The sequence below is a fragment of the Pogona vitticeps genome, chromosome 6 (genome assembly GCF_051106095.1).
Source record: "Pogona vitticeps strain Pit_001003342236 chromosome 6, PviZW2.1, whole genome shotgun sequence".
Lineage (NCBI taxonomy): Eukaryota > Metazoa > Chordata > Lepidosauria > Squamata > Agamidae > Pogona > Pogona vitticeps.
The window spans coordinates 32,225,412-32,249,601 of record NC_135788.1 but is presented as its reverse complement, the minus strand read 5'-3'; the positions used below and the strand labels follow the sequence as shown (position 1 = coordinate 32,249,601).

Below are 24,190 nucleotides of genomic sequence, written 5' to 3'. Positions count from 1 at the left end.
GCATGTACCTGCTCGCCATTACAGGAGTTAAAAGTGAGAAGCTTCTTGGGAAAAGAAAAAAAGAGAAGAGAAGAGAAGAGAAGAGAAGAGAAGAGAAGAGAAGAGAAGAGAAGAGAAGAGAAGAGAAGAGAAGAGGGAAACCTAATTAATCACTGAAACAGGAGTTCAAGTCCAGGCTGTAAGAGCTAAATATCCTAAAGTCTAGATGGACAATGTCTGTTAGTTTTGGTTTTCCGAACATTCAAAAATTTAAAACCTCATATCCTTGCTAGCCTAATGGAGTTGAAAAAGGCCCATAAGGCCATTGAGTCCAAATCAAAATACTGTATATCTGATAGCTGTCTGATTTTCTGTTGAATGCCTCTAGCATTAGAGTACTCACCACCTCCTAGGGTAATTGGTTCCATTGTGTCACTGCTGCAACAGTTAAGAAGCTTTTCCTGATACAGTGGTGCCTTGGTTTATGAATGCCTCGGTTAACGTAATTTTCGGTTTATGAATGAAAATCCATTCAAAATAATGCCTCAGTTTATGAATTTTTTTCACAATACGAAGCAAGTTCCCCAGAATGCATTGTGCCTGGGAGGTTTATAGCACCATCCCCATGCGTGTATTCATGTGGGAAACCGCGTTTCTGTTTGCTACTTTTTCGCAATACAAAACATCCTGGAGAACGCATTAAATTCGTAAACCAAGGTACCACTGTATTTAATATGGATTAAATCTGGCTCTCTTTCCTTCCTAATGGTGGGCAGCATGGTGTGACAATTCTGGAGAACTATCCTCAGCGACAGCTGTCCAAAACAGAAGTAGGCCTCTTGAAGCAGCAATGCCACCCCATCATTCTGTTACCAGAAACACTTACCTCACTTTGCTTAAATGCACGTTTACCCCAGACCTCAGGCAACAAACTAGGGGGTGTCATGAAAAGGCAGCAAATTGTTACTTAATTTACTGCAGTTCTTTAATTGACTGAAGTTGGCGGATGAGGCAGTTGTGAGAATTCCTGTCTCAGGTGCTAAAATGACTGAACTGGCCTAACACAACAGGGGGAACCTTTGCTGCTGTATTTCAAGCTGCACAATGTCTTTGGAAGGGCAATGTGTCTGTTTCTCACGTCACCTTGGCTTTTCTTGAACAACCCAAACAAGCCTTCCATTTATCATCAGTCTGGCAGCTGCCCCAGACTGAATAAGCCACAAGCCACAGAGAAAGAATAGAAAACTGCACCTATACTTCCCCCTCAGATTAGTCTACTGTCATCAATATGTTTCATCTGTTTGCTGTTACTGTTCTGTGCTCAAGAATTCCCCCTGTTGGAAGTCAATCCAGGCTATTGAACCTTTCCTAAAGATTAAAATTTGAATTATTATATAGTTGCCACAAGATCCACTTCCATTGATGGTACAAATCTCTATTGTTGCCCTAAGCAAGAAGTGGAACATTGCCCTCCTGATTGTACAGGTGCTGCCTAAGGATAAAATTAACATCTCCACTTTCTTTCATCCTCGAAGGAAAGTCAACCTCTCTCTCAAAAGCAATAATTGTTAACCACAGCAATATTGCTGCTCCTGCATGAAAGTTAAATCATAAGCCATATGATTGCCCCCCCAGTAGCATTAGCAAAAGAGGGTGGGAGGAGAATTTCATTTAAAAAATAATCAGAACCTCTCCCCTACAAAAATGGATTTAGCATTTTAAAAAATTGCACAAAAATATTACTTTTATCGCAAAGGTGTGTGAGAAATACAAGTTTTTACACAAAAAATTATGGGCTCCAAAGTCCTTCGGGCAGGTCACAGCAGAAAAGGCCCACCTGCAGCGCTGGCTTCACTGTTTTGAGGCAATGTTCTGCTGTTTGAGGCAATTGACTCAGCCCAGGCGCTGTGGGAAAGGTGGCCAAAATTAAAACCAAAAACCAAACCAAGCCAAAACCTGTTCAGGTGATTCTTCTGGCCACTTCTCCCACAATGATATGGCTCTGAGCACTTTGGAGTCAGTTATTATTGAAATGCCTGGTGGAAATGACCAGGCAGTGCAGAACAGAGGCCAGCAGGCACAGAAAGAACCTTCTGGAGCAGTGATTCCTCCTGTTTGTTGTTCTTGTTGCTGGCTGCTTCTGATGGTAGCACGTTGGAACAGCTGCCAGCGTGCTGCTGTCGCTTTCATTGTGGCGGATGCTGCTTCCAGGCAGGTCCTGGGGCAATTTGTTGTTCCCAGTGCTCTGCTGTCTGATGCAGTTGACTTGCTAAAGCCAATGACAGGCCTAGTCTAACCTAGCCATCCTTTTACAAGGGCTCCTTCTACAAGACAGCATCCAGTGCCTCAAGTCGGCCCATCAGGTTGTTGTTGGCTACAGGAATCTGGAAAATTAGTAGTTCCAGACTGACTACTATAGACTTAACTATTTTCAAACCAATGCTGTCTAGATTTTGGGACAGATTTAACTAAATTTAATTCATTCCACCTAGAGTTTAAAGGTGAATGAGGAAGGTTTCGGTATACAGTATCAGAAAAAGAAGTATTGCAATTATGCAGAAACAGCAAACTATGGCTTCTATCAAATGAAACTTCTAAATGAGCTCTAAATTCTGACCGTCTGGTTTTTGTTTTTGTTTGTTTAAACAGAAGCAAATTCATCTGTCATTCAGAGGCAAAACTGATAAAAGTTTACATTCACTCTATGGAGATTAAGAATTATATGAGCATATGGCTGAAGTGCATTAAAATCACTACGAGCTCTTCTCAATGTGTAGATTTTTCAATGGAGAAGCACTAAATTGGTCTGATTATTTTTAACCTAGCCTTGGAAAACTGTAAAGCAAATTCACATGTAATAAAACCCCTTATCAAAATGTTAGTTTTCAGAAAACAAAATGGCAAAAACAATGGTTTATACAGCAATGCATTTTTTTTGTCAAAGAAGATACATTTTATCAGTTCCCATATGACTAGAATCTATTCTCTACACTACTCAAGATTATCTAACTACTCATGGTTTATGACTGCAGCCTATAATCTACTGTTTTACTGAGGAAACATGTGGTTAACACGGTTATAAGAGTATTCTGCATTAACATTAAATCTAACAATTTCTAAGTATAGGAAGTATACATTTGTTTCCAAATTATAGCTGTCTAGTAACGGGCAATATATTCAGCAGAAGTGAAACTAATGGGCTGAAGGCCTGATTAAGTCTCTGTTGGATTCTGTCCATAAACTATCAAGGTTACTTGCTCACCATTTATATTCATTACTTTACCAACTACAGTATCATCCACAATACAACACCTTTGTTACAGGAGGGATTGCTGAAATAGATAACTCTCGCTATATAGCTGAAGATAAAGTGACTGGATATTGAGAGAGGAAAGGGTCTAGATGAAATCTCTCTCTCTAGATATACAAAGATTCTCCAGCTGCCTCCAAAATAGATGAAGATGACCAAAGAAACTTAACTATTTCTCTTCAGAACGGGTAAGATATTCTGACATTTGGACCATCTGCTCACGAGCCACTAGGAATGGCTGGCTGCTGAAAAATACAAGCTGAAACATCTGTGTGACAGATAATCATCTACAGCTACATGAGTCACTGATGCCGAGCCATCTGTAAAACATTCCATATGGCAGTGGCTCAGCATCAGGTGGGTTACCCTTAAAAGAGAATCCAAGACAGAATGAGATCCAGACTGCAACCCAGTTAGGAAACATATTTATTTCCTCACTGTACTCCTTCTGCATGCTTTCAAGTTCAAAGTGAAGATCCTTTGCTTTTTTGTGAGGCATTATAGCACTTTTCTTGCAGGCCTGATAAGGCAGATGTTGCAGCCCTCGTGTGACATCTGTAGTTGTTCTCATAAAGTAAGAGCAACTTTAGCATGAATACAATAGATGAATCCCAAAGTACCTTTTTAAAAAGTCAGTGTATAAATACAGGCACACTAAAAACAAAACAATACCAGGATGGTATTAATGTGACTATTTCACAATGGATCAAGTTTGTTGAGTGGCAATGGTGAAATCGACATGACACTTCAGTTAAAGTATCCTATGCTGAACAATAATGTTGGGATTCTAGCCAGTGTAACTGAATACATTCTTCCCATGCAGTGGCCACTTTTCCAATCCCAGATCAGAACTTCAAGGGGAACAAAACAGATGGCTATGACAGAAAAGCAACTGGAGATGATTCCTGCTTTTGCTGGTGGGTGGTGTCAGTGGAGGTAGGATCAGGAATACATTTGTTTGTCTCCCAGCAATTATAAAGAATTGTGAAAGTGATAAAGTTGGCCACATCTATTAGAATGAGAGGTGTATGTTACCAAAGAAGCAAATGGACCCACTAGGATGAAGCAGCACAGAATTAGCCTTTAAGCAAGAAGGAAGTCAGGCTTGTAAAGGGAAGAAGAATTGGACTTGGAGGAACTGGGGTGGAATAGATCTATGGTATCGCAGCAGAAAGCTAAATGGCTTCGTACGAGAAAGGAGGCAAAAGCACTTATTTTACAGTAGCTGAAATCATTGGCTTGAGAAGACCGAGTTAAATGCAAGTGCTTTAGAGAGCATAATATGATCACATGGATTTTAGCAATATTTTTTGGATAGTGTCCTGTGAAAGGCAGTTGCAGATTCATCAGTTATTTTATTTCTGGGCTCCATACCTTCTCAGCTCTGCTCTATCAGGATTCTGAGAAACAACAGTAGAGAAAAATCCACCTTTTTAAAAATAAAAATAAAAAGGATCTTTGGAAGGAGAGCAGCGAGGGGTGCAGACTACTTTTGCCTGAAATTATTTGAGAGATTCTGGAATCTGGACTAGATACTGGATCCTCAGCACTTCCAATCCCTGGCCCAGTGATAGATGAGTCGTGGAAGCATATCTGAGGTAATTGGAAAGGCTACTTATTTTAGCCTACCTCTGGTCTGGTTTGTGCATTCAGTAGACCAGATTGTTCTGCTTTAGACCGGTGGTAGAAGACCATGGTTGTGCTTTTGAAATGGTCATACTGATATAACATTCCATCAGAAACCCAGAATATGTAGGCAAAGAGCCAAATTAATAGTTTTCGCTTTGGTTGTTTGTTTTTTATGTATAGAATTGTTTTTCATTTGTTATGTTCCTACTATGTATAGATAGTCATTTATTATATATGTATATATTTATATTTATATTTCTAGATCTACATACATACCTATAAACACATATAGATACAGGAGGGAATACTGTATAGCCCTGAATGCACTGATCTCATCTGACTTCAGAAGCTAAGCAAGGTCTGACTTGGGTAGTACTGAGAAGGGAGACTGCCAGGGAATTCCAGGAATATTGAAGTAGGGCTAAGAAAGAATCCTACTGGAGAGCTGACAATATTGGGCAAGATGAACTGATGGTCTGATTGACTATAAAGCAGCTTCCTGTATTATGGCATATAGATACCTATATTAAACTACTAGTTTACAAAGAGAGAGGAGTATGTTGAAGTTCACAAGCACCCAGTCCACTAGCTCCCTGAAAGGGGAACAGATCATTTGACTAAACAATCTATGTTTCATTCTCTTGGTTTCAGATAACATTTTCTCTATGTTAAAACAGTAACTCATTTTCTCCAAACATCTCTCCCTCCTCATATTTGGAAAAGTCAAGAAAACTCTTTGTTCCCAGGGAACACCCCAAATCTATGCATCTTTCCTGAAAAATCATGTGGTGGAGGTGGCGTGCGGCTAGCATATATTCTTAATTGATTTAACATGTATCAAAAATGAATGTAAAAAAACCACTGGGGTATTTTCAGAAGTAAATGTTACGCTGTTTAAAATAGAGCATGAAAGTAACTAGGGGCAAAGTTTTAAGCCAGCTGGAGCAGCCAAACATGCGAGTCAGTTTCAAGTAAACCATATACCCTTTACGTCCAATGTGATGTTTTAAAAAACAAAATAAAGCATGGATTTGAACAGGACATTAAACAAAAGATAGCCTTTATACTACTTTTATTTGTAAATATTAAATGGAAATTTGATATTGTGATCCACTTTTGATTTCTAAGAAACCAGGCATGGTAGGATCTGGCTGCAATTCAAGATGTTTAATCCTTTTGTTTGTGATGGGAAAGGATTAAGTGCACACTACCTTTGCAATTAATGCACCTTTAAAATTCTTTAATTTCAGCATGTGCACCCTCATCATATTTTAACAGTAAAAAAGGATAGATAACCCACCCTCTTATTTATATTGAAATGGAGTCCTCAGTTGGTATTCTGATAAGACAATATTAAGGGTTAATTTTATATATATATACCATAAAAACACCATATACCATATAAAAACATTTCAAGCAGATGAAGTGCCATATACAAAATCATAATAGAGAGGTCTTTTCTCATAAACTTGCAGTCTTGCAAGAGCATTTTAATTATGACCTTGTAAACATATTTCAAATAATGACAGGATTGAAACTGTACAAAATGTTTTTTTCCCCCAAACCAGTGTTTGCAAATTATTTGAACTGAGAGAGCTACTTAATGAACAGATTCAGGCAAGTGGAACCCAAACCATTTCATTCCTTTTGTTTGCAGGAAATTAAACCGTAAAGAATATGGATAAGCCAAAGTAAACCGTGGCAGAAGCAGAGGAAGCATTTTGAGAAATTAGTCTAACCAAGAAAGGACTTCAAAAGGCAGTGGTACCTGCTTCTCCCAACATGAAAATATGGTAAGTAAATAAACTGGCCACAGAACACAAGCCATATTTATACATAAATGGTACACTTTGCTAAGAGCAATGCTTTTCATGTATTTTTTTTCTCACAGTGTAAGCTTTCATAAAATCCATAATTTCCTGAGTCTCTTTATATGAAATGGCTGCACAGACATCTGAAGAACAAAGCACTCAGGACACTTTGCAACTAACAGGAGGGGCACAAAAGGCCATACAGAGATGAGTCAGCCTGTATGCTGCCAACTGACCGCAAACTAATCCAAAAAGCATGACACAAATTCCTAAGGGGCATAATTTATATTAGTCAGTTTAGCTAAAACCAGTATTAAGCACAAATCTGTCCACACCTTGAGCCACTTGTGGCATCTGAGCAGCTGCTGGCCTATCCAGCAGAAGCACCTCTCTCCCATTCCCCAGCAAAGAAAGTTCTTTCAGAGAACTTGTCCCTAGTTACTGAAAACAAGAAATGATTTTTCCAAGTCTAGCCACAGCAAAAACAAACAAACAAACAAACAAAATTTGTGGATAAAATGCTTTGATGCTTCCTAGCATTGACCTGATCCTAAGCATTAGAAATGTAGGCTGCTACAAAAAAAAGGCAAGCTGGAGCAAACACTGCCACTTTAGAGTAGATTTTGATTGTTTTATTGCTGACATTCATTGTTTTTATTGTCTTCTCCATACAGTGGAGTCTTGACTTGAGAACTTAATCCGTATTGAAAGGCGGTTCTCAAGTCAAAAAGTTCTCAGGTCAAATCTGCATTTCCCATAGGAATGCATTGAAAACCATTTGATCCACATCTGCTCTTTTCCGTCCATAGAAACTAATGGGAAGCTGCTATTCCGCCTTCGACCACTGGAGGGGGATATTTTGTTTCTTTTTTCCTTAGGTCAAGAAAGGTTCAGGGAAGGCAGGGAAAATACAGTCCAGGCAGTACCAGGCAGTCCGAAGACTGTCTCCCAATCCACTCTCTAAACGCTCGGAGGAGTGAGGAAGCAGACAGGCACCCTTTTCACTGGCCAACAGTTAGCTGAAAGTTCACATTTTGCACTTTCCCTGCCTCCCACGTGGTTTTTTTAGTTCTTAACTCAAATCTAAGTATGTAAGTCAAGTCAATATTTTCCTATGAGAGTGGTTCTTAAGTCAAAATGTTCTTAACTCAAGCCGTTCTTAAGTCAAGACCCCACTGTAATAATATTATTATGCATGCCTCCCTGAGCGATGTTATTTATTTAAAACACTTTTAGTTCACCCTTTTCCTTAAAAAGGACCCAAGGTAGCTTACATCATAAAAAGGCAATATTTAAAAGCTAAAACCAGTATGTATACAAATATTTAGAAACAATGGAATAAATATATTAAAAATGGTAAATATAATCAATACTAAAAACACATTTAAAAGCAACACTCCATTAAAAAAAAATCCCTTTCATACAGCCAGTCATTAAGGAAAAAGTCTGCCTTAAGAGGAAGGTCTTTGCTTGCAGAAGGGCAGCACAGATGTACATTACTTTTAAAGAAGCCCCCCAAAGAATTCAAAATAAAATAAGGTGCCATGTTTTGGTCTTTCTTATTTATGTATTTATGTATTTGTTTGTTTCTTTCTTCATTTGTTCGTTTGGCTGATATGTTAACAACATCTTGCTATCAACCTACATCCTGTACAGCAGTGGTCCTCAACCATGGGCCTCCAGATGTTCTTGGACTTCAACTCCCAGAAATCTTGGCCAGCAGAGGTGGTGGTGAAGGCCTCTGGGAGTTGTAGTCCGAGAACATCTGGAGGCCCAAGGTTGGGGACCACTGCTGTACAGGATGTTACATTGGGACTTGCAACACTGTATACTGGGGTGGGAACAGTGAGTGGGATTTGGAAGTACTATATGAGATTCCAGAAACTGTTCTCAAGCCACATTGCTTGGCCCAATAAAGCTTACGACTTTTGTGCAAAAACCAGCATGAATTGTTTATGTATATTCAAACCTCAAGGCCAGTTTCTGGGCAACACAAGCAGGAGAGTACTCTTGCAGTCTTGTACAGTGGTGCCCCGCATAGCGACGTTAATCCGTTCCAGGATTAACGTCGCTATCCGGATTCTTCGCTATGCGGGAGGGGAAAACCCATAGGAATGCATTAAACTCTGTTTAATGCGTTCCTATTGGGGGAAAACTCACCGGTAAGCGAAGAATCCCGATCCGGCCGCCATTTTCGCTGCCTCGGTAAGCGAGGCGTGAAAACGCTGCGGGCGGCCATTTTCCCCCAGCCGGGCAGCGCTTGCTTTGGCTGTGGATGCCTCCCCGCAGGTTGCGCCACCCAGCTGGGGGGAGAAGGTTCAGAGCCCCCGCGGCAAGCGTCCACCGTGGGCGCCCTGAACCTTCGCCGCCTTCTCCCCCCAGCTGGGCAGGGCTTGCCTCTGAGCACCGGCGGTGGACGCTTTCCCTGGAGGTTGCTCTGAAGGCTGCGCCTCCCAGCTGGGCGGCGCTGCCTTCAGAGCAACTTCAGCCTCCACCGGCGGTGCTCGGAAGCAAGCCCCGCCTAGCTGCGGGGCGTGCCTCCGAGCACCGGCGATGGACGCTTTCCCGGAGGTTGCTTTGAAGGCAGCACCTCCCAGCTGGGCGGCGCTGCCTTCAGAGCAACCTCAGCGTCCACCCCGGGGCTTGGAGGCAAGCCCTACCGAGCGCCGGCGGTGGACGCTTCCCTGGAGGTTGCTTTGAAGGCAGCACCGCCCAGCTGGGCGGCGCTGCCTTCAGAGCAACCTCAGCTTCCACCCTGGGGCTCGGAGGCAAGCCCTACCGAGCGCCGGCGGTGGACGCTTCCCTGGAGTGTCCACCGCTGGTGCTCGGAGGCAAGCACCGCCCACCTGGGGGGAAATGGTGCCTATGGGGAAAAATCGCAAAGCGATTTTTCCCCATAGGGGCCATCGGTATGCGATCGCTTTTGCGATCGCGAAATCCGCATCGGTATGCGGATTCGTTGTTAAACCTATGGTTTTTCGACATCTATAGGAACAGAATGCAGGACTAGATACGGTTTTGATGTATCCATCCCAGATCTTCTTATACTCTTTATGTTTCAGATTAATACCAACAGCCTGATTTACATGGTGTGACAAGAAATGACATTTTTAAAAACTTTCTGCACAGACAGTTAGCAGGAGTATATATATATATAAAAAGCAAGAGTTTTGTCATAGATTCAGTCTTTTGGTACCAGTGACAATTAGTTTAATTGGAGTTGCCAGACATCCTACCCCTTTTATTGGAAGAACTGAGTTTTTAAAACTGTGATCAAAGGACTCTATGAGGAAACAAGCTGTCATCTAGACAGAAGTATATTAAATCTGGCAACAGCAAAGTATCTTTAAATGGGAAGCCCAGTTCAGGTTTCCATACATACATTTTTCAAAAGCAAGGGCAAGTCTCTTTGCTGACTTCTGGGTGAGATGTCAAAATTTGCATTTCAGCTAAAATGATTTGAGAAGGTCAGCACATTGCATCCCATAGGTATAAACCTTAGACTCCAATGAAAAAGTATACTGTTTCCCACATCAAAAACCTGGCCTCTGACAAATGACAGAAGAAACCATGGGGGTTTTCTCTTGCTATGAGGAAATAATGCAACCTTCTTGGTCCTCTTGATTGTTTCTTTCTTCTTATGGTAGAAGCAATCGAGAAGAAGAAGAAAATATCCTTACCTCTGGCCTCTGTTTGTTTGAGCAGTAATCATTCCAATCACAGTACTGGCTTATAGCTGGATTTTATTAACCTTATCAAAGGAAAGACTGTGATTGATTCATATCATTTTGCAAGGTTGCAAAACATCAGAGATGTTCTTCTTATACAGGTCTTACAGATTCAGAGATGATCTGTTAAGGTACCAAGTCTTCTTTACAAGTCTTCACTACGACATCACAATTATATAATTTTGTAGAAATAAATCATATTCACTAGAGATGCAACAAAGACCATTCTAGTCATGGCTTTTCAAAGCAGTCACTGTTAGCTAGTTTTGGGGCTGTCATTCTTATTCACACTTTGTAGATGGTGGCTGAGGGAGAATTTACAAATTACTTCATTGTCACAAAAGAAGCAAATTACACTGATGCTGCTCTTTACCTAAATTTCAAGTGGTTTTCGATTCAAGCTGCATGGTCATTCATTTTGCATCCCCTAGGAATTGGATTTTTCAGTTCAGGCACTACCTCCTCTAGGCTAATCTGCCCTCTGTGGGTTCTTCTAGATAGGACAACATTTCTTCCCCTTGCTTGGTCACAAAGAATGGACTTTACAGGCTTTTATATTCAAACTTCCCTTTTAAAAATCCCTTCTATGAGGAAAAAATGCTTTGAAAAGCCCTAAGATACAACAACTAGCAACAGAAGAGATGATCTTCTTGGCTGTGTCTGTGAACACCATTCTCCCAAAACTTCACTTTCTTTCCAAGAATAACTTTTTGATACCAGGCAAAGACGTTTTTGCTAATCCAGACTGTAGAAGGTTTTGTTATTTTTATGATACTGTAATCTCATTTTGTGGTTATATAGCATCAAGTTGGAACTGATTTATAGTGACCCTGATGAGGTTTTTCAAGTCGTGAGACATTTGAGGGATGGTTTTACCAGTTCCACACCCCCAATCTCCATAACTGAGCAGGGATTCAAACCCAAACCTCCTGAGTCTTTGTTACTCTATCCACTACACCACATTGGTCATCAGTAATCCCATTACACTTAATTAAAAGAAAAAAAGTATGGATTTATTTTCAAAGAATTGTATACCATCCTTTAGCACAGTGGATCTTAACTTTTGTTACTCAGATGCTTTTGAACTGCAACTCCCAGAAACCCCAGTCAGCACAGCTGGTGGTGGAGGCTTCTGGGAGTTGCAGTCCAAAACTCCTGAGTAACCCAAGGTTAAGAACCAGTGCTTTAGCAAACCTTCTAAGTGCAGTGACACAGTGAAGACTGAGACTCACTCCTCTAATCTCACTGTAGCAGTAAACGGAAAAGCAGCATTTTTCGAAAAGCCTTGGATTTGATTGTGTTCTTTAAGTTATCCATAGTTGAGAGTAATTTAGGGAAGCAAGACATTTTTAAAAAATGAATCTGACTCTGTCTACTACTGTGGACTTCTAATACTGAATATCAACATTTAGGATAAAGGGCTAAATTACACTCATCTGCACTAAATGGGAATAAAAGAAATAGTTGGGCAAATTACTGATAGAATAACATCTGAATGTATTTGACCGGGGGAGGAGTTGAGGGACAACGTGCAGCTGCAGCAGCTATCAAATCTACTGCTGGGTCATTCTGCTATAACCATGCTGAGAGTTAGGGGTGCTTTTCCTTTTATTTTCTCTTGACCGCAATGGAAGTTCATTTATGTTGCCAGCTAGGGGTTGGGGAATCTGGAGGAAACAAAGAATCTCTGAATGTGCCATTGCTGTGCCTGCTGCTCCAGAAACCCTCACCCCCTGCAGAGTTTTGTCTGGGACATGGAGTAGGGCAAGCATGTGCCGCCTGGCTGCACAGCTCACTGAGCTAGAGCACTTGGTTGCAGGGGTTGGGAGTTCAATTCCCCACCGTGCTTCCCAGCAGCAGAACCAGCTTGTCCAGCTTTCGGCAAGCTGCAAGGCCTCAGAACACCCCCAGAAAAAGGAAATTGAATATTTTATACCTAGAAAACCTTAAGAAGGGTCACTATAAGTTGGAACTGACCTGACAACAAGCAATCATTATTATTAATTAAGCATTTGCTCCAGGCGTGCCTGTGTATCTGCCAACAAAAGATATGTACTCAATCCTAAAATTACTCAGCTAATTTGTTGTTGTTGTTGTTGTTGTTGTTGTTGCTAAAATGAGGATTATATAACTAATAGCCATACCGATGGTTTCGAGAGGGGAGACAAACAGTCTTTAGATGGCTCGAGGTTAGAGATGGGCACAAACCAGTTTGGCCCAGTTCATCCTAGCTCATAAAGGCGGCAGCACAAGTGCTGCTGCTCCCCTCCCCCACCTGGATCAAACGGCCACTCACCAGGTCCAGCTTGCTTGTTTTTTCCCATCTCCTCAACTGATCTTCCAGTCCTGGCAATAGATCAGTCTTCCCTGCCCTGCCCTCTTGGCTGATTTCCCACTCAGACAAAAGGGAGGGGCAGAGAAGTCTGTGCTCTTTCTCATGACTGGGAGATTAACTGAGGAGGTGGAAAAAATGAGCAAGCTGGGCCTGATGAGTGGCTCTTTGAGCCAGAGGAATTGGGGAGGGGAGCAGCAGCACCTGTGCTGCCACCGTGGCGAACTGGTTCGAACTAGGAAGAACTGGTTTGTGCCCATCTCTACTCTAGATAAATCCATTTTTCTAAGAATTGAGAGAAAATCATTACAGTTAACTATGAAATTCAGTGGATGATCCTGGGATAGCCACTCTTTACAGCAGCGGTCCCCAACCTTGGGCCTCCAGATGTTCTTGGACTTCCACTCCCAGAAATCCTGGTCAGCAGAGGTAGTGGTGAAGGCTTCTGGGAGCTGTAGTCCAAGAACATCTGGAGGCCCAAGGTTGGAGACCACTGCTTTACAGGGTTGCTGCAAAGAGAAGGCAGCTCCAATATATTGCAATTAATTGACTGGACAAACTGCAGAGTACTAATGTAAGTAAAAATTAGTTACTATATAAATGCAAGGAACAATTTGAGAAGTAGTAATTTGTGTATTGCAACTTGGTTCCTGGTATTATGGTATTCCTCGGTTTTTTTTAAAAAACCCTGATGTTCAACTTCACCTCGATTGTATTGAATGTCAGGTTTAAAAACAAACAAGAAATACCATAATTCCGGGAAACAGCTGAGTTGCAATACACAAATTACTTCTCGAGTCGTTGCTTGTATTTTATATATATAGACAGAGTGGAGACAGAATACATTTTCAATCAGAATGAGTTCTGGCCTGGCTTTATTCAAATTTATATTAGATGCAATGTTAGTGTAGTTTAAAAAACAGTTGTGTATTAACATTCTGCTACATATAAATTGGGACCTTTTTTCCCCTTTTAATAGCATTTCTGTCTAATGTTTACATCCAGCATAGAATCCTCAAAGTGATTTCTGATAATCTGGCCATATGGCATAGAGTTGCAGAGCTGGCGACCAACAAGAGAAGTGTAGTTACATGTGTCATCCCATTAGGGACCAAATAAATCTGTCTGCTGTGAAGAAAATTAATCTTCTAAAAATCAGAGGATGTTGTCTAGTACTTATAATAATTGTAGAAGTGCAGAGCTGGAAGGGACCCTATGGATCATCGAGTCCAGTCCCTGTCAAGGAAGCACAGTGGGGCAGCGCTCTCCCAACCACTGCAGCTAGATACCTAAACCACTGATCTATCCAGCAGTTCTTGGCAGAAATATAATGCATAGCTGGCTGGCTATCTTTGGCTTAACGGGCCCACTATAAACAAAAATCATGTGCATAAAAGCTCAAGAAAAAATGCAGGATGGTATGCTGACTAAATCTCTTTGAGAAAATCCTGGAAGATAGCTAATCACTGTTTATTCTGGATATCCTTGGAAGAGAATCACAGGGGTTCTGTCTTTCAATCAGTAATAAAAGTTTGCTTTTCTTCAGACAATTGCAGGATGGTGAAATATTTTGAAAACCTGGAAGCTCCATGATGTACCTATGCCATCTTGATTAAACATATGGAACACATAGTAAATGAAAAGCCAAGTGAAGTCCAAGTTGAGTAATAAAAACACCCAAGTTGAGAGGGGTTAACATGCAAGGATCAGTTTTGAACTTTGAAGTTCTCTTGTCTTCATTTTTCCTAATTAAGATGAGATTTAATAACCAAACCACTGTACAAACTATGAACTTAAATTCAAAGTTGTGTTTCTAATTTGGCTGGGAATTCTTAAGAGATTCCAAAGAATAGGCACCACACAGGAGAATAGTTCTTTAATGAAATTGGTTCACCTATGAGCATTTTTAAAAATTCTTTCATTAGATTCTCAAATACATCCATAGCCATAAAGAAAGAAAAATGCTTATTGTTCATAGCCATCTTGGAAATTTACTAAAATAACTTGCCTGTGAGACTGAACTTTGTAGATGCAAAAATCACAAATGATTATATAAAAGCACTATCACAATAGTCTTACTATTCTGTAAGCAAATTATTGAATTACTCTCTTAATATACATTTGCCCAATTACACTTAGGCAATTGGCATCAGCTAAGATCCAACAGTCAGAATCAATTTCTACAGAAGAGAGTGTGGCACTAAGTTCCCAAATTTTGGAGTAAAATACTTTATACAATGGGACAAATGCCTGATTTAAAATTTTTAGACAATGAATACTGAAGTAAATTTATGTTCGCTGTTTAGTCAGTGAATGATAAAGATCAATGCAGAAAAACTTATATGCTGCACTCAGATATTATAAATAATAATAAACTGAGACATGAATGAACCTTGAGCTTCTATTTCCCTCCATCTTGGTGTGGGAAACTCCAGATAGCTTCACACACAGAGAGACAGAGACAGAGACAGAGACAGAGACAGAGACACAGACAGACAGACAGACAGACAGACAGACACACACACACACACACACACACAAACAAATCATTCTGACAATTTGGACTCAAGACAAAGACACCAGGAAATCTCTTACTATTCTTACCAGTAAGCAGAAGAATGTCGCCAATCATCATCCTTACATACAAGGTTGATAAAAATAAGGATTCAATCCCTACAGGATACCATTTTCAGTGATGTAATGAATAATTAAGAATTGTGTATGCTTGCAGTTTTCTACAACACAGATAATGAAACTTTCCCAGGTTCCCAATTTGGGAACCAACTTTTGATAAATTACTTTGAATAAAATCATACCTTACTGTAAAACGAACTGACATTGTTGAGTTTTTCTTTTTCTTTCTCAAAGGCATGCACATAGATACAGTCACATTTGCTTTGTATACAGTCTTATATGTTTTGTATACGGGCATGGACATAGATACAGTCTCAAAGGCATGCACATTGTAGATACGGTCACATTTGTTTTGTATTAGGCTGTAATGTACAAACTTACTTTGTTTAGATGAATCTGCTGCTGATATTGTTTTTGTTTCTCCAAAAACTGCTGATGCTGTTGCTGGATTACCAATTGAGCCAAGGTGCTTTGTGGCAGTGGTGCTGACTGAGTTCGATTTAATGGTCTGTGTCGAGGTAATTTATGTGCAACTCTTAAGTTGGGGGAGACTCTTTCTTTTGTGGCCAGTGGTGACTGTGGATGAAGAGGTACTGCACCTACAAGCCCATGATATCAAATACAAAGGCATCAATATTAAGAAAACCTATTGTGACATCCAATTTAAAAAAAAAACAGAGGCAGGGAAACCATCGTGGAGACTAGAGATGGACATGAAACATTTTGTCCCAGTTCATCCCAATTCTTAAAGGCAACAGCCCAGGTTGTGTTCCTCTGCTCTGTTCCTCCGGCTCCTCAACCAATCTAGCCACTCACTAGGTTCAGTCTGTGTGTTTACCCCACCTCCTCAGCTACTCTCAGCTAAGCATGAGCACAGACTTCTCTGCCCCTCTATTTTGTCTGAGTGGGAGATCAGCCAATAGGGCAGGGCAGAGAAGCCTGATCTATGGCCGGGACTGGAAGATCAGTTGAGGAGATGAGAAAAAACAAGCAAGCTGAGCCTGGTGAGTGGCCGTTTGAGCCAGGTGGGGGAGGGGAGCAGCAGCACTTGTGCTGCTGTCTTTATGAACTGGGATGAACTGGGCCAAACTGGTTCATCTCTAATCTAAAGCCATCTAAAGACTGTTTGTCTCCATTCTTGAAACACTTTATGCCACTTTATTAACCTGGACAAACTGGTTTGTGCCCATCTCTAGTGGAAACATACGAGTATTGAAGTCTATGACTTGCACTGTGGGCTTTCCAAAGCTAGCACTGGATATGAAATGCTCTTGTAAAGTTAGGATTTTATTTTATTCTACCACATAAAGAGGTGTAAGAGGAAGAACTGTTGAGACAGTAAACTGGAGTGATAGCTGTGATTACATAGTCTCACCAGTAACATCTGCAGTAAATAGAAATCAGTGCACTTTTTGCAAATCATTGGCTCTGGAAGCAAGAGATCCAGATGTCTCTCATGTAAAAGACAAACGACAGTGGTGGACTTATCCCAGCTTTTATTCTTAGAATTTCTGAATACCTAGTCAGATCTCTGCCCAAGGGTATCTGCAAGGTTTTCTTCTGAGGGTGGAGGGCAAAGGCTCATTGTGGAAAGTTAGCATAATTGACATGCACAACACACACTACTACAATATAGCCATCAGTGTATATAAAAATAGTAAATTAATGTAGGATCTCAGGGGGAGCAAGAATCTCATTTCCTCCCTTACAGGCACACAAGTCTCTGCCTCTGACTATAAAGAGCTGCTTGCTCTTAGTCGTATTAAAGAATAATGAGCTCAGTGGATAAGTAGTTTAACCTGGTATCAGAGCTTGGCGACGTTGCATTTTGGACCGACTCTCAGAATCGCCCAGCTAACAGGTCTAACAAACACAGTCCAAAAATGTAACTTTCTCAAGCTGTGCCTGGAATGAGGCAGCCTACTATTAGATGCAATTCAGGCACTGCACTTCAGTTTGGTTCATAAACAAGGGCTATTCCCATTACCATTACCTGTAGCCAGAAGCTTCTGCTGCCTCATTTGTTCCTTCAGTAACAAATGCTGGAGAAGAGCCTGGTGGCCGCTATTTGGCTTTCCCTCTAGGACAATGGGTTGGGGAGCTGAAGGTGAAGAGACATTTCCCCTGTATTGCCCAGGCAAGACCACTCCTTGCCTCAGTGTCTGGGTTTCATTCTTTTGCTTTTCTTTGAATGGTGTTGATGCCTGTATTGAGAAATGAAGGGGATATTTTGTTTTATTTTGTTGTTGTTTTTTTAACACCCCACCCCAATAAAGACAGATAGACTTCATCAGATTATTTCAGAGAACTTCATTGTTTCCACAGCACATGCTAAGGGTGGGATTCACAAAAGATGGCGGGTCTGGTGATCCAGGTTGCCCACATAGTCCTAAAAAATAATGTGTCTTATAATTCCTTTTCTCTCAGGTGGACAGGTGTGTCTAGAACACTCTGCCTAGGTAAAGGCAACTGCTCAGGAATGAAGAGAAGCAGAAGATGGAAGACTTAAAGTAAGGGGTCTTACTTGCTGGTTGTATTCATGATTACATCATATCAAAATTTAATAAAAGGATAACAGAAGTAGAAAGCTATTTTTATTAACATATCAGTCTATGTCTTTCCATAGGTATCTGCACCAATAAAATATGAATTTACAGCAACCTCCCAAATGTTTTTAGGTATGAAGTACTCAGAAGTGGGCTACCAGTCCCTCCTTTTGGTAGTGCTTTGGCAGCATGCAGCTTGCCGAAAGTCACACAGGTAACAGAAGAAACCCTACAGTCACACGTGCACCAGGTGATCTCAGCTGACCGCTCTCCTGGGGAACATAGAGAGGAATTGAACTACCACCCCCTGCTCCCCCATCCACTAAGCTACAAGTTCCAGGATTCTTTAGCTACGGCAGATGATACATCCAATGACTCCTGGAGAAGAAAACATGCTCCTTAAATGTGCAGAAAGCTGGATGACAGTGGTTAATTAGTATAGGGCTAGATTGACAGAGCTGAAATTCAGTTGGAATAAATGCTTTTTCTCCCATTTATATTTTCACCAAGCCTTTCTTAGGTCTGTTGCATCTTCTGATGCATCAGACCTAAGATCCATCTGAAGAAGTGGGATCGTCGTTGTTCAGTCGTTTAGTCGTGTCCGACTCTTCGTGACCCCATGGACCAGAGCCCTCAAAAATGAATTGCAGCCCACAAAAGCTTTTATCAAAATCTGGTATTTGAACAACATGTTTAAAAGGATGGAGAAGGATCTCTTTAGTCACTTACAACAGTAGCAACAAAAGATGCAATCCAATTGGAAACAATACAGTAATTGCCATCCAGAACTTGGAAAGGCTACTATTTGGTGTCTTAGCTCCCAGAATCCCACAGCCAGCATCAGCACTGGTCCAGATTAGAGATGGCGACAAATTAAAAAAAATGGTGATTTGCTTTGATCCGTTATTCGTCAAGGTTAATGGATCAATGAATACAAATATACAAATATTCTTCGACGAATCGACGGATTGATCTGTTGATTCATCAGCACTTTAAACTGCTATAAAACTGGCCCCTAAGCACCTAGAGACACCAAATTTGCAGAAGCTTCCTCAGATGCTTTTCTACAACTCCTGGAAGTTTGGTGAACATTGGATCATGGACCCCTGAGTTATATAGTCACAAAGACGACCCCCCCCCCCAGGAAAGCACAGAGCTTCCTATGTCTTTCCCCAACACGCCTGCCAAATTTGATGAAGATTGGATATCGGACATCCGAGTTATTCACCCACTAATTGGGTCCCCCCAGAAGAGTTTACCACAAGGCACAGAAGCCCATTCTGCTTACCGGGTGCCAATCAGCTGATCAGAAGCCGATAGGCAGCCACACACACCGCCAGAGCCAGCCACCCCAACAGCATACCCCCACATCCCCTTCCTTTCCCTATTTTAGCCCCCACCCCACTTCCACTCCCACTGATACCTCTTTACCTTAATAGCTGCTGCAGAGGTCTCCATCAGGCCTTCGCAGCCACGACATGTAAAAGGGGAGACTGGCTGCCCTTTGCAAAGATGGTGGCAGTGACTTCATTTAGTGTAGGGAAATTACAGCTTCCATTTTTGCAAAGGGCAGCCTGGATTCCCTTAAGGCAGGCTGAGGGAATCCAGGCTGCCCTTTGCAAAGATGGCAGCTGCAGCTTCCCTACCCTAAATGAAACTGCAGCTGCCATCTTTGCAAAGGGCAGCCAGTATCCATTTTTACATGTGTGGCTCCAAAGCCAGAAGACCTTGGCAGCAGCGATTAAGGTAAGAGGGTGTCAGTTGGGGTGGGGGGTGGGGCCTAAGGTAGGGAAAGGAAAGGGGTGGGGGCAGGCTGTGGAACTGAGTGGCTATGTGTGGTGGTGGCTGCCTTTCTGCTGCCAATCAGCTGATCGGAGGCCAGTAGGCAGAATGGTGTTTTGTTTTTGGTTTTTTTAAAATATGAAGGACGAATAAAAACAGGTAAATATTTGTCCCTTCATATTCGTGAGGGTCTCTGGAATCCACAAATACGGATCGATGAATATTTAATGAATCGGCTATATTTGTCAGAAAAAGCGATGTGTTTTTATTTTTGTCCCCATCTCTAGTCCAGATGGTTGGAGTGTTCCTAGAAGTTGAAAAGCCAAACAGCACATTTTCAAAGCGGTATCAACCACGTCAGTGGTAAGGGTAGACAGAATGAAATAGCCCGAAACAAAACATCCAAATATCATTAAATTTTCTCATGGTAAACTTAGCATTACTTTGACTTTGTCTTCAAGTAATATATTGAGAGAATGTGACGGGACATAAAAGAGCTAATGTGTTCTTATTAATTGCCAAAGCTAAAAAGGACACTGCTTAAATCAGTCACTTACACTGAGTGGTGGCTGAATTGCTGGAAGCCCCAAAGTGATGTTGGGCAAAGATGGGGATGTGTAGAGACTCAAAAGGTTCATTGATTCTTCATTGATGAGAATGTGTTGTGGAGCCAAATGCTGTGGAAATTTTAAAACAAAGAAGGTCATATTTATAGCTTGGAAATATTTGGACTACACTCTCCAGAATCCCCAACCAGTATAGTCGTGTCATGGCCCAGAACTTTCCCCAGCTTCATACTCCTTTTAGATCCCAGCTGATTCTCTTTCCTCCTCATGCCCAAAACTCATCAATGATAACATTTAGAAGTGGTCTCTCTCTTCTTCACCCAGGCCTTATGGGAATCAGGAAGCAATGTACCCTTTTTCTGCATGCCTGAAGCTGGAAAAGTTTGAGGTATGAAACACATTGCAGACCACAAAGGAAGGGCTACATTGATTTTTGTAGGTCACAAATGACGGAGGCCAGAAACTAAAATCTGCCTCTTTCTCACAGTAAAATAGTATAATTCAATTCTTCCGAAAATCTCCGATGTATAAATATGAGATGTTGTGCTTCTGTGTCCACAATTCAAATTGCAGGAAATGGCCCAATATTGCTGCATAATGTTGTGTCCATGTTGCTAACAAGAGAGGATGCCAAACTTTACATAGCAAAGGGCAGCAGGATACTCTTTTGTGTTCACTGCCATTTACAGAGAAACAGCAAGCAGGGGAAAATCTCAGAATCCGATTCCTTTTTTCATCCGTTAACCACTTCTCACCCAAAGACAGAGCAATTGCCAGGGCTGTTTTTTTGATAAACACAAGAAGGTATCCTGTAGACCATCTTGACTACAGACATGGTGTCATCAACATTCAGGCCACTCTGTGCTATGTAAAGTTTGGCATCCTTTTTCTTTGGATTACAATATCCCATATTAAATAACCCAGTTTTTTTTTAAGAATTGAATTTCCTGGCTATATATATACCAGACACAAATTCGAACAGAAACTTCCTTCATGTGGAATTACCCAAAGCTAAAGGATCCCAGAAGATGATCACATGACCTGTACTGTGGTTGCTGGGAGAGGGCAGAACCAAAAACCTGGGATGTGGCTGCAGACATTTTGTGTCAAAATATTTTGAAGGGCTGTTTTGGATTTAATGAAATATTTAAGCATAAGTGTGAGTGAATGCAACATATACGTACAACAGAGAAGAAGACTCACTGTTCAACCTCTCAGATAAACTAATGTTTTTATGCTTGCTCTGCAGAATGCAGACTAGAAAGCTGTTTTCCAATTTCCAAACCCCTGCTCTATAACCATGTTGCCTTCATGTTTTTCAAAAGATGATCACTTGCCTTTTGAAATAAAATAAAAGGGGGGGCTGGGAAACTGCAAAGATCGGCCCAAACTGTCCATATTATGCAAAAGAGTGACAGTAAAGAAAGACAGGAAGGGGAATCAACTCATTTGAAATATGGTGTTGAAAGTGAGCCTTACAGATACCAAAGACCACCAGAAAAGGAATCCACAGCTGTTAGACTGTAAGAAGATATTATGCCAAGTGATTTTCAAAATTTATCTAAGAAGATCGTCACCTCTGGTTGTGAACATGAAAAGGAGCTCTCCCCCATCCCCTCCCCCATCAAGGTTGTTCCAATTTATATTTATCCTGTTCTGCTTCCTTTCAGAGAGCTGTTTAATGATAGGGCATTGTGGAGCTCATTAACACATACATTATAATCAGCACACATCAAAAAATTACTTGATACCATATAACATCTTTGGAGTTTGTTTTAATTACCAAGCAACTGTATAGTGACAAACTGAGCAGAATGGAGACTATGAGAGGATACAAGTACCAAAGCTCTGGTAACATCATGTAAGATCATCCTCAGCGAAAAAGCAAAAACCAGTAATTTCAAAGTGAGATTCTGGATATTAGTTCTGTATTCTTTTAAAATATGTTTTTAAAAAGTATTTTAATATCTGTTTTTTGTTTGTAATTTTTAATATTCCTTTTGTGTCTCCATTTTTATAACCAGACACAGCATCTCCTTGCAAGCATGAATCTGATAACCCACTTTGGCCAGGAAGGTGTTAAAAAATTCAAAAGATAGCTAAAAGTCAGCTAATTGAGTCCTGGATGACAGGGTCAAAAGTTCAGATTGCCCCAGATATGAAACTGATTTCCCCTTTGAAAACTTATGTGAGACTGCTTTCAGAAATCCTGCGAGAATGATTACTGAACAAAATACAACTGCTCTTTGTTTTTCTAAGGTAAGGGGAAATACTTTGAAAAATTGTATGTTAATTCCTTGATTATGCATTGCAAAATATCTCCCTTTGTGGCGGATTGTCACTCTATCAATTTTTTTAAAGCAAACCTGTGTTTTTAAACTCTTTAAAGAAAACCTGTCTTTAGTTGCCCTGCTGTTCTCAAAACATCTTTCTCCTCTGTCCACTGCCCAAATTATACAATGTATAATTTTGTGCAGCTCTGTCTGGCAAACCTGTACCATTTATGCTCAATACTATAACAAAGTCCTTGTTTTTCTCTTTTGAAAAGGCCTTTTTTGAGGATCACTATTTCATCTCTTTCAGCCTGCATTCCTTCCAAATAAAAAATGGGTGGAGCCAACGATTTTGTTTCAAGATAAGTAAGATTGGCCTTTTTCAATTTATCTGATCTATTTCAAATTTGGGGTTATTTCCTGTCTTCTATTTCTAAACAGAGGGCAAAATGGTTTTACTTTTAAAAAAAACCAGAACTTGAAAACCCTCTGCCTTAACTTCCCCAGATTTGACTCAGAGCAAGGGCAGACCATCTGCTAGAACTCTGCCAAATGTGGCACTGATCCAAAGTCCAGTTTCGAAGCTTTTGTTTGGGCTGCCTCCATTTTTAGAATTGCCTTGTAGAATGTTGATTTGCTCTGCTGCACATAAATGCTTTGTTTTGTTTTGTCTGCCTGGAAGCACAGGAATTCTCTCAATCTGTGACCACTGTAATCTTTCAAGTCAACCATGGATTCTACACACAAATCCATATCATCACCGTTTTTTAAAATGAATCTCCGTTTTCTCTAACATTTGAATTAGCTGAATGTTTCAGATATCACCAAGATCATTAGGCCATTCAAATGCTATATCATTATCAGTTAGAATCAGATAATCACATGCATGAGTATACAAATGTCAGATATAAATCCTCACTTCACTTATAGGTGAGAAAATATACATTTTTCCTCTTTATCTGCAAGAGAACATTTTGTTTCTGTTAGTTAATGAGAATTTTGCATTCCAAAGAAAGAATTTTGCACAAGTTGCACAGGTTACACGAACTGCCTAGCGAAACTGTGACAGATATTGTGTTTAAAAATTAGAAGCATTCTACTTTTAAAAATTAGAAGCATTGGGTGCATTTTTCTCATTAGCCAGCTAGTCCATTTGTACTTGCTCTCTGTATTTATTCATGCGTGTGTGCATGCACAATGTGTATGTGTGTGTATGTACACACACCTGAGTGCATGTTTGGTTTACGAAAAGCAAGTAATTTAGCAAGATTTCTTCTCACCCACAACGGATGTACAATATTATTATGACCTCTCTGATCAGAGTCTGCATATTGATATAAACTCACTTTTGCCTTTTTCTTTTCTGATGTGCATGTTCTTCAAAAAGTAGTCTGCTACAGTTTCTGAAATTGGCTCTACTTTGTTGTTTAACTCCTGCTCCATGCCAGACCTTCTACACAATAAGAGCTACAAAAGGTCTTATTAGACTTTAGAACTCTGGCATGATATGGTCCTCAAGGGAACAACATCCTTGAAAAAGAATACCCTGTGTAACAGTATGACACAGTAACTGCTTTCTTCCCAAACAAAAAGCATATGG

At 40.7% G+C, this 24,190-nt stretch overlaps 1 protein-coding gene across 12 annotated transcripts in view; it reads right to left on the bottom strand.

Annotated features, from left to right (window-relative positions):
- Positions 1-24,190, bottom strand: part of HDAC9 (histone deacetylase 9) — a 546,236-nt gene that overhangs the window by 215,632 nt on the left and 306,414 nt on the right. For all 12 annotated transcript variants that reach the window (XM_073003276.2, XM_078377172.1, XM_078377173.1 and 9 more), the window contains 3 exons: positions 20,309-20,428; positions 17,417-17,627; positions 15,805-16,022 (listed from right to left, as the gene is read on the bottom strand). In XM_073003276.2, coding sequence (XP_072859377.2) covers positions 15,805-16,022; positions 17,417-17,627; positions 20,309-20,428 — 549 coding nt within the window. The remainder of the gene's footprint in view (positions 1-15,804; positions 16,023-17,416; positions 17,628-20,308; positions 20,429-24,190) is intronic.